Source organism: Channa argus, chromosome 4, assembly GCF_033026475.1.
Source record: "Channa argus isolate prfri chromosome 4, Channa argus male v1.0, whole genome shotgun sequence".
Taxonomy (NCBI): Eukaryota; Metazoa; Chordata; class Actinopteri; order Anabantiformes; family Channidae; genus Channa; species Channa argus.
Genome location: NC_090200.1, coordinates 26,976,802 through 26,989,020, shown reverse-complemented (window position 1 = coordinate 26,989,020; position 12,219 = coordinate 26,976,802). Strand labels below are relative to the sequence as shown.

General features: G+C 34.5%; 1 protein-coding gene across 3 annotated transcripts in view; it reads right to left on the bottom strand.

The window, feature by feature from the left end:
• LOC137126101 (anoctamin-1-like) overlaps positions 1–12,219 on the bottom strand; it is a 39,312-nt gene that overhangs the window by 9,784 nt on the left and 17,309 nt on the right. For 2 of the 3 annotated variants that reach the window (XR_010914283.1, XM_067502536.1), the window contains exons 12-20: positions 11,093–11,175; positions 9,423–9,434; positions 7,237–7,311; positions 5,821–5,889; positions 5,517–5,718; positions 3,167–3,278; positions 2,963–3,020; positions 2,438–2,538; positions 910–1,052 (exon numbers count right to left, since the gene is read on the bottom strand). Coding sequence is in view for 2 of the 3 variants with exons in the window: in XM_067502536.1 (XP_067358637.1) it covers positions 910–1,052; positions 2,438–2,538; positions 2,963–3,020; positions 3,167–3,278; positions 5,517–5,718; positions 5,821–5,889; positions 7,237–7,311; positions 9,423–9,434; positions 11,093–11,175 (855 nt within the window). In the remaining variant the exon portion in view is untranslated. The remainder of the gene's footprint in view (positions 1–909; positions 1,053–2,437; positions 2,539–2,962; positions 3,021–3,166; positions 3,279–5,516; positions 5,719–5,820; positions 5,890–7,236; positions 7,312–9,422; positions 9,435–11,092; positions 11,176–12,219) is intronic. The other variant, XM_067502537.1, reaches the window with a different exon arrangement.

Genomic DNA, 12,219 nt, shown 5'->3' with positions numbered 1-12,219 from the left:
TAAAGCCCTTATAATATTCCAGCATCTATTTACAATATATTTTTTAACTTTCATTAATAATTAAAATTTGTTTTTGCAGTATGTTACTTTATTGCTCCTGACAGACTGCACGCTAAAACACTTTGTGGTACAGGTTATCCAGGAAGCTCAATGTTATGAAGCTCAACAAGAAGTAAGGTGTTTTTAGATGATGTACTTTTTTTATTTACATTAGAAACATAATTTGTTCCCTCTTCCCTCCAATATCACTGATGGACTCTGTCTTAAAGCCACAATAGTATCTTCTATCAGATGGTGCCACAGCAAGCTTAATTCCTACAGGTTTTTTATTGCAGATTTAAGAATCAGGTCAATCAGTTGTAATCCTAAAATACTGGGGAGAGCCTGTAGAATTTTACCTCTTTGTTATTTAAAAAAAATAGGTTCGATAACTATTGGAGAAGGCAGAAGTAAGGATATGCAACATCCCAGTACTTGTGCGTGTTTCCTTCCACAAGAGATTAGGACTGTGTTTATAGTAACATATGTATTCACTATTCTATAACTGTTGAACATAGACTGTGCATACATATTTCTATCAATCTGCATTTGCCCAGTTTAGTTATTCAGTAGTATTCAGTGATGGATAGTCACATACATCTATTTAACCAAACGTCTGTGTACTGTATTAATTAGGTGTCTTCTAAAGACACTGATTGGAGCTTGAATGACTCTTGGGTGGTCTTCTATTCATTCTGTTGGTGTTTATTTACAAAAGATATGTATCAAACACAATCAAAAGGTTAAAGACCACATGAAATCATACTGAGTGAGACTTGTGTTTCTATTTTTATTTAGTAGTAGTGTGTGGGTGTGTGTGTGTGTGTGTGTGTATGTGTGTGTGTATGAGTATCACGTTTGTGTACTGACTCATTTCCATGTATTCAGGTGTTAATCCGGCAAATGGTTCCAGGAAGTGGTCGGTTTCATATCTCTGCAGCTTCTTCTGTCTCTCTTCTTCTTTATAAGCACCGCGTTCTGACCGAATGTATCGAATCAGCTTCTTCAGCTTGCTTAAGGGACACACACACACACATAGAAAATGTATCCAAGAAATTTGAATTATGCAGTCTGTAGGTAAAAAACATTTTTATTTTTCAATTAATATCTAATATTTTAACATAATATAATAACATAACAATTAATTTGCAATTTTATATTATTATTATTATTATTATTATTATTATTATATTATTATTAGATTAACCAACAAGCTTGTTGTGGTGAACACATGACATTTCATAAATTGATGTGTGTTTGTAATTGATAATGTAGGTGCGTCGTCCCACCCCTAATAAAGAGTTTGTCTCTCAGAACATTTATGCAGGCTGCTCTTCTAAAAGTTACTTAATTACAGTCAAATATTGAACATCAAAACGGGCTAAGACCTCCCCACCACACAACCACCTGTTACCAGTGGCCCAACATAACACATATACTGTATAAATGACACATTGGCCATTTCCATCTCATGAAAATGAAATGCTAGTGTATACAGTATGCTTTTGTTTAGACAATGAATCTGATCATTATTATTAAACTGGAAATGTAATAATATCTAAAATTGCACAGAAATAGAGAAAGAAGCATTGTGCCATGGGTCAACAGGTTAGATGAGCATGAATGTAAAGCATCATGCTTAGTATTAAAACCTTTGTTGTTAACAGTGATTGCTGAAAGATTATTTCACATTAAGATATTCACTTCCTGTGGGTCCTCAGCAAGATTAATTTGGACAAAAAGCTGCTTCTGGCCTTCTATCACTCCTCTGTGGAGATCATATCAACATATGGTCTGGTTGTGTGGTGTACAGGCTCCACAGCGGAGGACATAAAGGCTCTGCAGAGGGTTACTAACACTGCCCTCTGCCCTCCCTGGATGACATATCCAGATCCCACTGCATCACTGGGGACCCTTCATATGCCACTCACCACCTGTTTGATCTGCTGCCCTCTAGAAAGGGCTTCAGGTCAATCAAGTCTCACACCACTAGACAGCCAACAGCTTTTTCCCCTGGGCCCCCATGTCCACATAACCAAAGGCAAGGAGTCCTTATTATGTGCTTTAATACAATGTGCACTGTGCATCTCCAAGGTTCTAAAGCTATCATTGCACAATTCCACAATTCCACCTTGCAAAATTGTTTCTTTTAAATTTGTCCATTTATTATATTCCTTGTTCTCTTTACTTTAACTTGTATATTTATTGTATTTTATATTTACTGCAATGAGCATTATTGTATTTTGTTAAACTTAAATATCTTATAGTGCACTGATGTTGGTCCTACAACATCCTTCCCTGTACTCTCCCCTTTGTAATGACAGTTTTCATTCTATTTTTATACTTCATTACGACACTGTGTAATGAAAAGTTTACATTTCAATAAATGTTTACTTACGGTATTCCAATCTCAAAAAGGTTGTTCTGAATTAGCTGCTTTCCCAACATGGTGATGCTCAGCTGGATGCAAAGCTCCATCAGACAGCCTCCATCAGCACACTGTAATGATGAAATCAGGCAACGACATATGGAATCAATTTAAAGCAAAGCACCCGAGCACTATAATTTATGATAATGTATTCTTGCTAATTGCATCTTTATCTAAGTGAACCCTTGCTGTCCTGGATATGGTTTGACATGAAATATGTTTGGGACTGCCCGATACACAGGTAGTGGTGCACTTACACAATGTTGCAGCATTCATAAAAACAGAGGTCAAAATCATGTAATTGTAAAGTAAATAATGCATTTAACAAAAATTTCACTGGCATATAGACATTGATATTAAAACAATTTAACATTTTTGCACTTGTATTTTTAATTCTCTTTTATCTAATTTGATTAGTTTTTACTAAAATGTACTAAATGGTAAAATGATTAAAATGAATCTGTTAAATAATTTGTACAAGCAAGTAACACTCACCTCTTCCATTCTGTACGATTCAAACACATACAGGTAGCTGCCTGGTCTGCCTACCAGTCTAGGGGACAAGTTGAAGTAAAGAGTTAAGACCAGATATAAAGTATTTTATATGTTACAACCTTTCAGACTTATTGAAATGTTAGAATCAGAGACAAAAAAATGAATGCACTAAAATTACAGATACAATGCAATGATGTTTCTAACCTTCCCCTGAAGAAAGCAATGTAGATGATGGGTGTAAAAGCATTGAAAAACTTGAGAATGAAGGTCTTGAAGATGAGTCTTTCCTCAAAACTCTTGTCTGTTTTAGGGACCTCTACAAGTGGAAAATACAGGATGTAATGAACAGTTGCTTTGGAAATTGTCTACACCTCTTTACTTTTTGCCTTTTTTACTGTACTAGTTCTAGTTCAATAGTGAAAAAAATTGCAGCTGGTTCCTACTAACACATAATGTCAGTTAAAATATATTTCTGGAAGTATTAGCCAATGTGTTACAAAAATCTGAAATCTCTCAATTTATTCAAACCCTTTCCAGACCCCAAACCGAGGTCGGGTGTGTCCTGCTTAAAATTTTCAAGAGGTTTTTCTGGACCTTGACAGGAGTCCACCCAGAGTTGGCTCTAGGCATAGGCCAATTAGGTGGTCGCCTAGGGTCCCACCTGCTGGAGGGTGTGCTGCTGCAAAATTTAATAATAGTAATAATTTTCAGCCCCGACTGGAGCCGTATTCTTTTGCTCTGTCTTGAAAATAAAATAATTAACAAAAAAAAATAGAAAAATAGACGTGAACAAAAGGAAAAAAAAAAAATTCCTGTCAGTGGGACTGACTTTAAGTTAAGTGGGACTAACTTTTGCGTTTTGTTTTTATATTATATTGCACAGCTGTAAGGACTGTCTGAATATTTGCACAAAACCTGAACAGGAACTCTGGTTTTATTTATGTTATTTTATGTAATCATTTTTATTGTTATTTAAGTATATAAGTATATTATTTTATGTCATGTAAAGGTCTTTTTAGTGGGTTGGTGTGTTTAATCAATAATTAAACCTTCAAGTTCTGTCCATTAATGTTTGGAGTGGTGGGGTAGGGGCACGCCAAACCATAATCTCGCCTAGGGCAGCAAAATGGTTAGAGCCGGCTCTGAGTCTACCTGATGCAAACTAACTGACTTGACAGTGTTGAAAGGCATTTACAGTACCGCTGTATGCAAGAACTTACACACAAATTCATACTGTATGTCAGGACAAAAAGGAAGACATGATGAAATGTCGGCTGACCTCCACAATAACTGTTTATGGTGATGGACAGATTGAAACAACTAGGATTCTTTCTGGGGTTGTCTGTTTGACCAAACTGTGTAAGCCTGCAGTCTTTCACAGGACTTTCACAGACTTTAAGTTGTTAAGTCATTACGCATCATCTCCACCATAATGCAGCTCAGATCAGTCAACTTGAACTATCTGTTCAGTTATTCTAAGCCACTGTAAGTCTGGATAACACATCTTACAAAGCAACACATAGCATTAAGACTGTGATATATCAATATGGTATTTGCCCATTACTATAATTAGAATAATGAGTGAATTTTCCAAAGAATCCAATGTAGGGAAACACTAAAGCTGGGTTTAATTTAACTTTAAAGCTAAATTATGGAAGTAAATGCCATTCCAATAGTGTCCTAGATAAATAGAAAGAAGTTTAGACAGTCTGCCTTTTACAGTTATCTTTTCTCTTCTGATTATTATTTTTTTTGTTGTATTTATTATTGTTATTATGTGGGATTTTAATTCAACCACTGGTTACAGGTATACTACTCAGGCTGGTTGATGTCTAACGTCTAAATGACAATGTCCACAGTGAAACATTGTAGATAAGATTCAGTTTAAGGACAATAGCACTGTCCAAACATCCAAACTTAACAAGTACGTATCTAGTGTGAGGACTCAGATTGGGATTGAGGAAAACAATACTGACACTTCCCTTATGTTAGTTTTTGCTGATGCACTGATTTGTGCCACTGGCTGCTGAGGCTGGGGCTCGTTGATATTAACATATAGATATGAAGTAGACACTATATAATAAAAATTGATTGATAGAAAATGCAACTACAGTGTAGTTTTATGTTTATTTATTCCTAAGTTTTCAATGGGTCTGTGTTGACAAAATATTATTAGATAAAATACATCTTTAATTGTGGAAAATCACTCAAAAAGGAGAAAATGTGTTTGAAAAAGATTGGCCAATTCCTGTAACAGGTTAATTTACTTATCCAATGTTTTTTTTTTTTTTTTTTTTTTTGGTAATTCTATTTATTTACAAATGTTGAGAATTAATTGAATCTGGTTAAAAAAGGCAATCAAAATATTGTTGCATTTAATTGTCAAACAATGCATTTAAATGTGAGTTTATTACATCCAGATACAGTGAAATTTAAATATATCACCTAGCACTTTGAGTTTGTGGATAGTGGTCTTCAACTGATCTTTCAATTATTTTTATTCACACATCCCAGTACTTTTCATTTGCACAAATCTGCACCAGACCTAACTTACCCAACACAGTGAGCCACCGTGCCACAGCTCCGTACACTTCATCCAGTATGAGAATGACGACCAGGTTGATAATCGCTGCAGTGGTTTTAACCGTCAGTTGAACGTGGTTCCTTGTGGTTGGATTGGAGCTCATGTGAAGAGCAGCTTTGGTGGAGATCCGGTAGAGAATCACACCGAACACAATAGCAAATGTAACACCAATCTGATGACGAAAAGGTTTGCAGAATTACAAACAGAATTACAAAAAGGACGCTTGGGATGGAAAGTGACTAGTAATTCTACAATCTTGAGAGATGCTTCTTACCATTAATAGCATCATGACAAGGTTAGTTGTGTAGGCAGGGAGGCGGTCTTGACATGTGAGCTTTTCCATCTGAAATAAGTAAAACATTAATTAACTACAACCAGTGCTGTAACACTTTTACATTTGTGGCTGTGCAAGAAGGTTGTTTTGTTTTGCCTACTATAATAAAGAAGTAACTTCCCTATAGATTAAAGGATGCCTTCACTGATTTTGAACTTGCTTCTTTTGGTTCTAGTTTGGGTAGTGCATGTACATTAATGCCATTGAACTTTTCTATATCAAAATATCTCTCTACTTCCAGCTGAAAATGCCGCCAGATGACATAACTTGGAGGAACCTTCAGTTCAGATTATGTTATCTTGTTGCTCACACTATGAAGTTTGTAATCACGATAAACTCGCTCCCCCAGATGACATCATCTGAACTAATGATGAAACTTTCCTCTGGGTGACGTCATCTGAAGGAGTTTTTCAGCTAAAAGCAGAGAAATACTTTAATATAGGTGAGTCAGAGGGGCATTTAAAAGGATATACATTTACACCCTAAACTAAAGCTATAGAGAGCAAGTTAAAAATTGGTGAAGTTGCCCTTTGAATCATTTATATATGAATGCAAACAGTATGGAGTGTGTATCAAAAGTGAAGTAAGTTAGGACAGAAGGGGCTACTTTGTTTAATCCTTTTGGGGCTTTATCCCATTTGTGAAAAGAAAGTCACATTACACTTTACGCACTTTTATAGTACCTTATAGCACTCAGCATTTTTTCTTTATCTTATTTCACATTACAATCTTTCCCTAAGCCCCAACCTGGTGTTTGTGTATTGTGTACCAGAAATAGGTATTTTCACATAACACTGCATGGTACTGTAGGTACATACTGATACTGATAACAACACATAATCACTTCCAAAACAAGTACTTTCAAACTCAACTCTGTATCCAAACCTGCTTCCAGGGTAGGCACGATAAAATTGAGGTGAAATAATGTTCCCAGTTTACAAGTTAATGTTTAATGCTGTACTCAAGACACCCAGAGAGCACACATGGACATGTAGGGTATCATGCCAATCACCACTAGAGTTTTAAAAGTTTGTTTGAAATATATCAGACCATTCATCATCTTTAACTGTTTGGGCCTTCATTAGGGCTGGACCACGCTCAGACAATTCATACAATGACTATAAATTGCATATGAGAGCTGATAAATATGTAAAATTTAAAAGAAAGTTAAAAAGTTAAAAGTTTAAAGGACATATTCCTTGGCATTCCTTCTGCACAAACCTAAGGCTTTAAAGAACCTTGTGAAGTAAATATATAATGGTGAAAAACAATTAAAAAACTATACAAAGTGCTCGAACAACATGTAACTCACAGTACTTGAAAGATGCAGATATATAAAGCCTTCCATCTCAATACCTTGTGCTGCGTTTTTGAATCTTTGGTCATGGATTTCTGCATAACTCTGAATTCATATTCAGCCCTGGGGTGGTCCTGTAATAGTGACAAGACAACAAATAACAGAAATGACACTGAAACACACAGGAGAGCATTTACATTCAATAGAAGTAAAACCACCAGGTAATGTGTGGGCACTGGGGATGGAAGAATTTAGTCAAGAGCTTTTTGTTTTCTTTTATTTAAAGCACAGTATAAGTAAGCAGATATAAATTTTTTGTTATATGGGACGTTTAGCTTTGTTCTCTGGCATACCCCAATTCCACTATCACCTCTTTGAGACTTAAAAATAAATGACACACTTTTTAGGGTTCAAGGCAGTGATTCACAGTTGTATTACTAGTTTTATTAATAGTTTTAGTAATACAAGTTGAATTCTCCAGCAAAGATTTCCTAATATGTAGCCTCCAAATGACTGATATTCATAATTATTATACGGATTTCTGCTAAAGACTGGGGTGTTAAACTTAAGGAGTCAATACGAGAAACATTTATACTAAAAATGTTGGGAAATCAGAAGATTTCAACTGATGGAAAGTACATTGTGTGAGTGTCATGTGTACTGTAAGCTCTGAATTGAAGTGTATATGAAAAAAATGTAACTGTGTAGCTCAGTTTGGGGATGAGAATCTGTCTGAATTTTATTGTTTGAAAGACATTTAAAATAAACCCAAATAGACACAAATCAGCTCCCAGCCCCATTCACCCCTCCCTGCCATACTCACCACCTGAATATTAAAACCTTAAATATTAATATAAGTATTAAAAGTATTTCCCAGTAGAAATGACATTTAAACACTCAGAGCTAGAGAGAAAGTGAAAAGATGGGGGAAAAAGCTTCAGGTGAAAAGTCAGGAAATAATACTTCTATGAAAGGTTGAAAGGTGCAGTTACAACAGTTTATGGAACCTGGGTGTGGGATTATATTTGGAAGCTTCTCATATTCCTACCGTGACTGTGCCCATTTTCTGACATTAATAAGTAAAAATCATCTTTTCTTTAAGTTCTTGCATGTTTATTCCATTCTATTGAATGGTTTTGTATTAGTTATATTGTACAGAAATAATGCTAATAATAATAAAAATAATACTAATATATATATATATATATATATATATATATATATATATATATATATATATATATATATATATATATATATATATATATATATATATATATATTTTTTTTTTTTTTTTTTTTTTTTTTAATTTGGGCATCCCTGCATAAAAATCTCTGTACATTTTGTAGACTTTGGAGTTAAAAGAAGTTTTTAATTGTGGTATAAATCCGGGGACACAGCACTTGTATTACCAAGCACTCTGGCTTCCCCAAATATTGTTTTGAAGACTTCAGATACTGACTTTTGTGATGAGGTTACAGGTCAAGTTTCTATCTGATGACTCTCTCTGACTGTTGATCAGTGCTGCACAGTGAAAAGTGCACCACCAATACAGTGTCAGCTAAAATCTTCCTGCTGCTCCTCTGCAGTTATATGTTACTAAACTGACATTTCTGTGACATTTCAAACTGTAAACATTTAATACTGGGTTAAAGCCAAAAGTTAAAAAAACAAAAACAGGCCCTCCTGGGCCTGTGTCCTCTTCTTTCTTAGGGTTGTCAAAGGGTTATTTACTTCTTTTAACTCACAAAATATCAAACTTACATTCAACTGTATTTTTAAGATGATGCTCTTGCTATATATTAATCCATCTGTGCATCCATCCCAGGAACCATTTAGTATGACCATCTGAGAAGCAGCAGAGCTAAAGTAAGCTAAGATACAGTATAATGATATTATGCAAACAGTGTGAGTGTTTCCCGAAATGAGATAAATATAAATATTTCAGTATTTAGATTCTAATATTTTGGTGAATTTGAATTTGTGAATGGGCTACAGGCTTGTGCATCACACTCACCCATACTACTTCTTGAAACATTGTCCATGGTTTATGGGTGTATAGACCTATACAATATATATGCTTTGCTGTATGCTTGACTCCATTTGCAAGTGTTGTTGCAGTAGTTTGCAGCAACAGATGTAAGGCTTGTGTATTGTGTTATAATCAGAGGTTGGCTGGAGCAGCAGCAGCAGAAAGGCTAGGAAGAGTAAAGAGAGAAGTTTATCTAGTTAAATAAATTCAAACCTTAAGTGCTTCCTGTGCAAAATGAACCCAGAGACAGAGAGAGAGAGAAGAAGAAGGAGCGGGGGAATGGGGGTGGACAGAGGGGTGGGGAGGTTAATAAAAACAACAAGGATGAGTTCCACTTTAGTATTTGAATTCTCACTGTATGAAGTGAAACTTCACAAATTTAAACCCTGAAACATTGATTGAAGAGACTGACAGAAAATGTGGTTTTACAACTAAAAAAACATGATGGAAAATGTGAAATTTTTACATATTTATAGTTTTACAGATTATTATAAAGTGCAAATACTACACCCAATGCTTTCTTTCCAACATGAAGTATGGGTTTTAGGTTCAACTGTGACCTACTATAATTTAATTAACTGTGTAATTGAGGTCTATTATTTATATTTTAGTTTAATTTCTTAAAAAAATAAACTTTTGAGTTTAATTTGTACAGCCTAACAATATTTTTTTACTTCTGGTGATTGTACATAGACTTAAAAAAAAACATTAAAGTAAATACAATATAATGTATATAAGTAATACAAGTATAAAAAATAATTTTGTTAAGGGAACCAGAGCGATACTAATTTCAGGGTTGGCCTACAAAAATCCATCATCCCAAGTTAGTAACAATTTTTTATAAACTGTGAGTATTGTGTCCCCTATGGACAAAAAACATACTGAATGTGCTTAAAATTCAAAACTGCTATAAATTGTTAAAAAGAGAAAGGAACATGTAAAAAAATATATATACAAAAAATACAGCAGAAAAAATAAACCCTATAGCATTATAGAACATTTCAAAAATGCAAAATAAAACAAAATAAAGGGAAATAAATTAATAAAAGAAACCACTACAGTGCAAAAAAATAAATGTAACTTTTACAGTTCTTCTTTGTAAAAAGTATTTGTCTTGTCCTCAGGAGCCACTATACTTTGGAACAATAAGTAATATGTGAAATAATTCAGTTTAGGATCTGCCAAATTGAATAATGTTGTGTTTACATTCCCACATACTAGTAACAGACAATTTAGAATTGCTCTGAATTGGTCATTAGCATTACTTAAATGCCAGATTAGTCAAAACTTATCTGATATGTTTGCAAACTTCAGTTTTATGAGTAAATTCTGGGAGCAGCAGATGTAGAAGTAAAAGCAGACTCGGGGAGATCCAATGTTGCATGGTACAGTTGTTACGGCTCAACTATGAATAAATGTAAACATTACAGGAACAGTTGTGTAAAAAGGCATATTTTAGAAAAGCGATAGCATCCATACCCAGAAAAAAATGATTCATGATTATTAATGAAGCTGGATTCATTAATCCGAACATTAAACACTTCATCATATGTTAAAGCTGATATACCCTGCTATCTGAAAATCAAATCCAAAACCAATGTCCCATCTGATCCCTCATGCTTCAATTGTGGGACTTTTCTAAATGAAAATGACCTGAAATTATGGTTCATAAGTCAATTTCCTTGGTTGTCCAATATGTGTTGATGTTTTAGTTGTAGTTATTACTTTAGTAGTTCGCTTGGACAGTATTTGAGTTAATTTTCAGTTTATTTCTGTTGGTTCATGCATTTAGTATTGTTTAGTTAGTTCAGTATCATTGTGTTTCTATGTTTTTACAATCTTTAATTTTCGCTGTTTGCTATCTGTGGTTTGGGGCCACTCACCTCCTCATCTTCAAACCCAGTCAGGTCCCACTCATAGTTCAGTCTCATCTGTCTCCTCTTCCAGTGCTCCATGAACATGGCAGCTTTGAACCAGAGAGAAGAAAGTCACACACAGACATTTACAACCACAACTCAAAAAAAGTTGGGACAAACAAAAAAAAAAAGATCTCATCAACCCAAAACATAAACAGCAAAATTATCTATTGGTGAAAGGTCTGGACTGCAGGAAGGCCAGTACTGGCTGATTTTGCAAACAGCAAGACATATTTTAGGAGACTGGGTGGAATCATAATCCTGTTTCAGACATTAACTCCATTATTGTTAGAAGAATCTAGCCTCTCAACCATTCTCCATAGTGGTATTTCAGACATGTGACTCACGTGTTAAAAAAAATATTAATTTGGGAAACGATGTTTTGTTTACAGCAGAGCCACGCAACTAATTTAAAAAAAGTTAAATCTCTGTCTTTTTTCTGCCTCTCTGTGGATTGGTCGGTTGGTTTTTCAACAGCTGATCTAAAAATTCTACACATCATCATAAAATCAGTCAGCTTATTTGCCGTTCAATAAATGTAAAATATTGTAAAAATGATGAGCTCATTGAGAGCAGTGTGGGGCGGTTGTTGTAGCTTAGCCAAGAGCTGACGCCAGCTTTTTTTTTTTTTTTTTATTAATTACAACATTTTAAATCACTATGAGAGATCTGGCACCAAAACCGCTATAAAACAAGACGGTGATGAATAAAAACGCATCCTAGTAATTCATGTAAGATTAACAATATTTGCACACAATCTGTTGCAGCGTGCAAAATTTACACACTGTCCAAAACTGGTGATCTGTAAACATATGCTTACAACTAGAACTTATATTAATAAATAATGAAAAGATTTTAAGCAGATTGATCACTGGTCATAGTTCTGTCAACGAACAACGTTAGAATCAAACTCATAAATCTGGCATTAAAGCGTTGCACTTTACCAGCTTGTCATTCCGGTGGAGCAATGAACAAGTGTTCACATGTCTGTGGGTAAATGTATCGATTCATTTGTCAAAGACATTTTGCAGTGGAATATAATCCAAATATCAAATGTTCACTTCAAAATGATTTTGCAGTTTAGTTAGGAACCT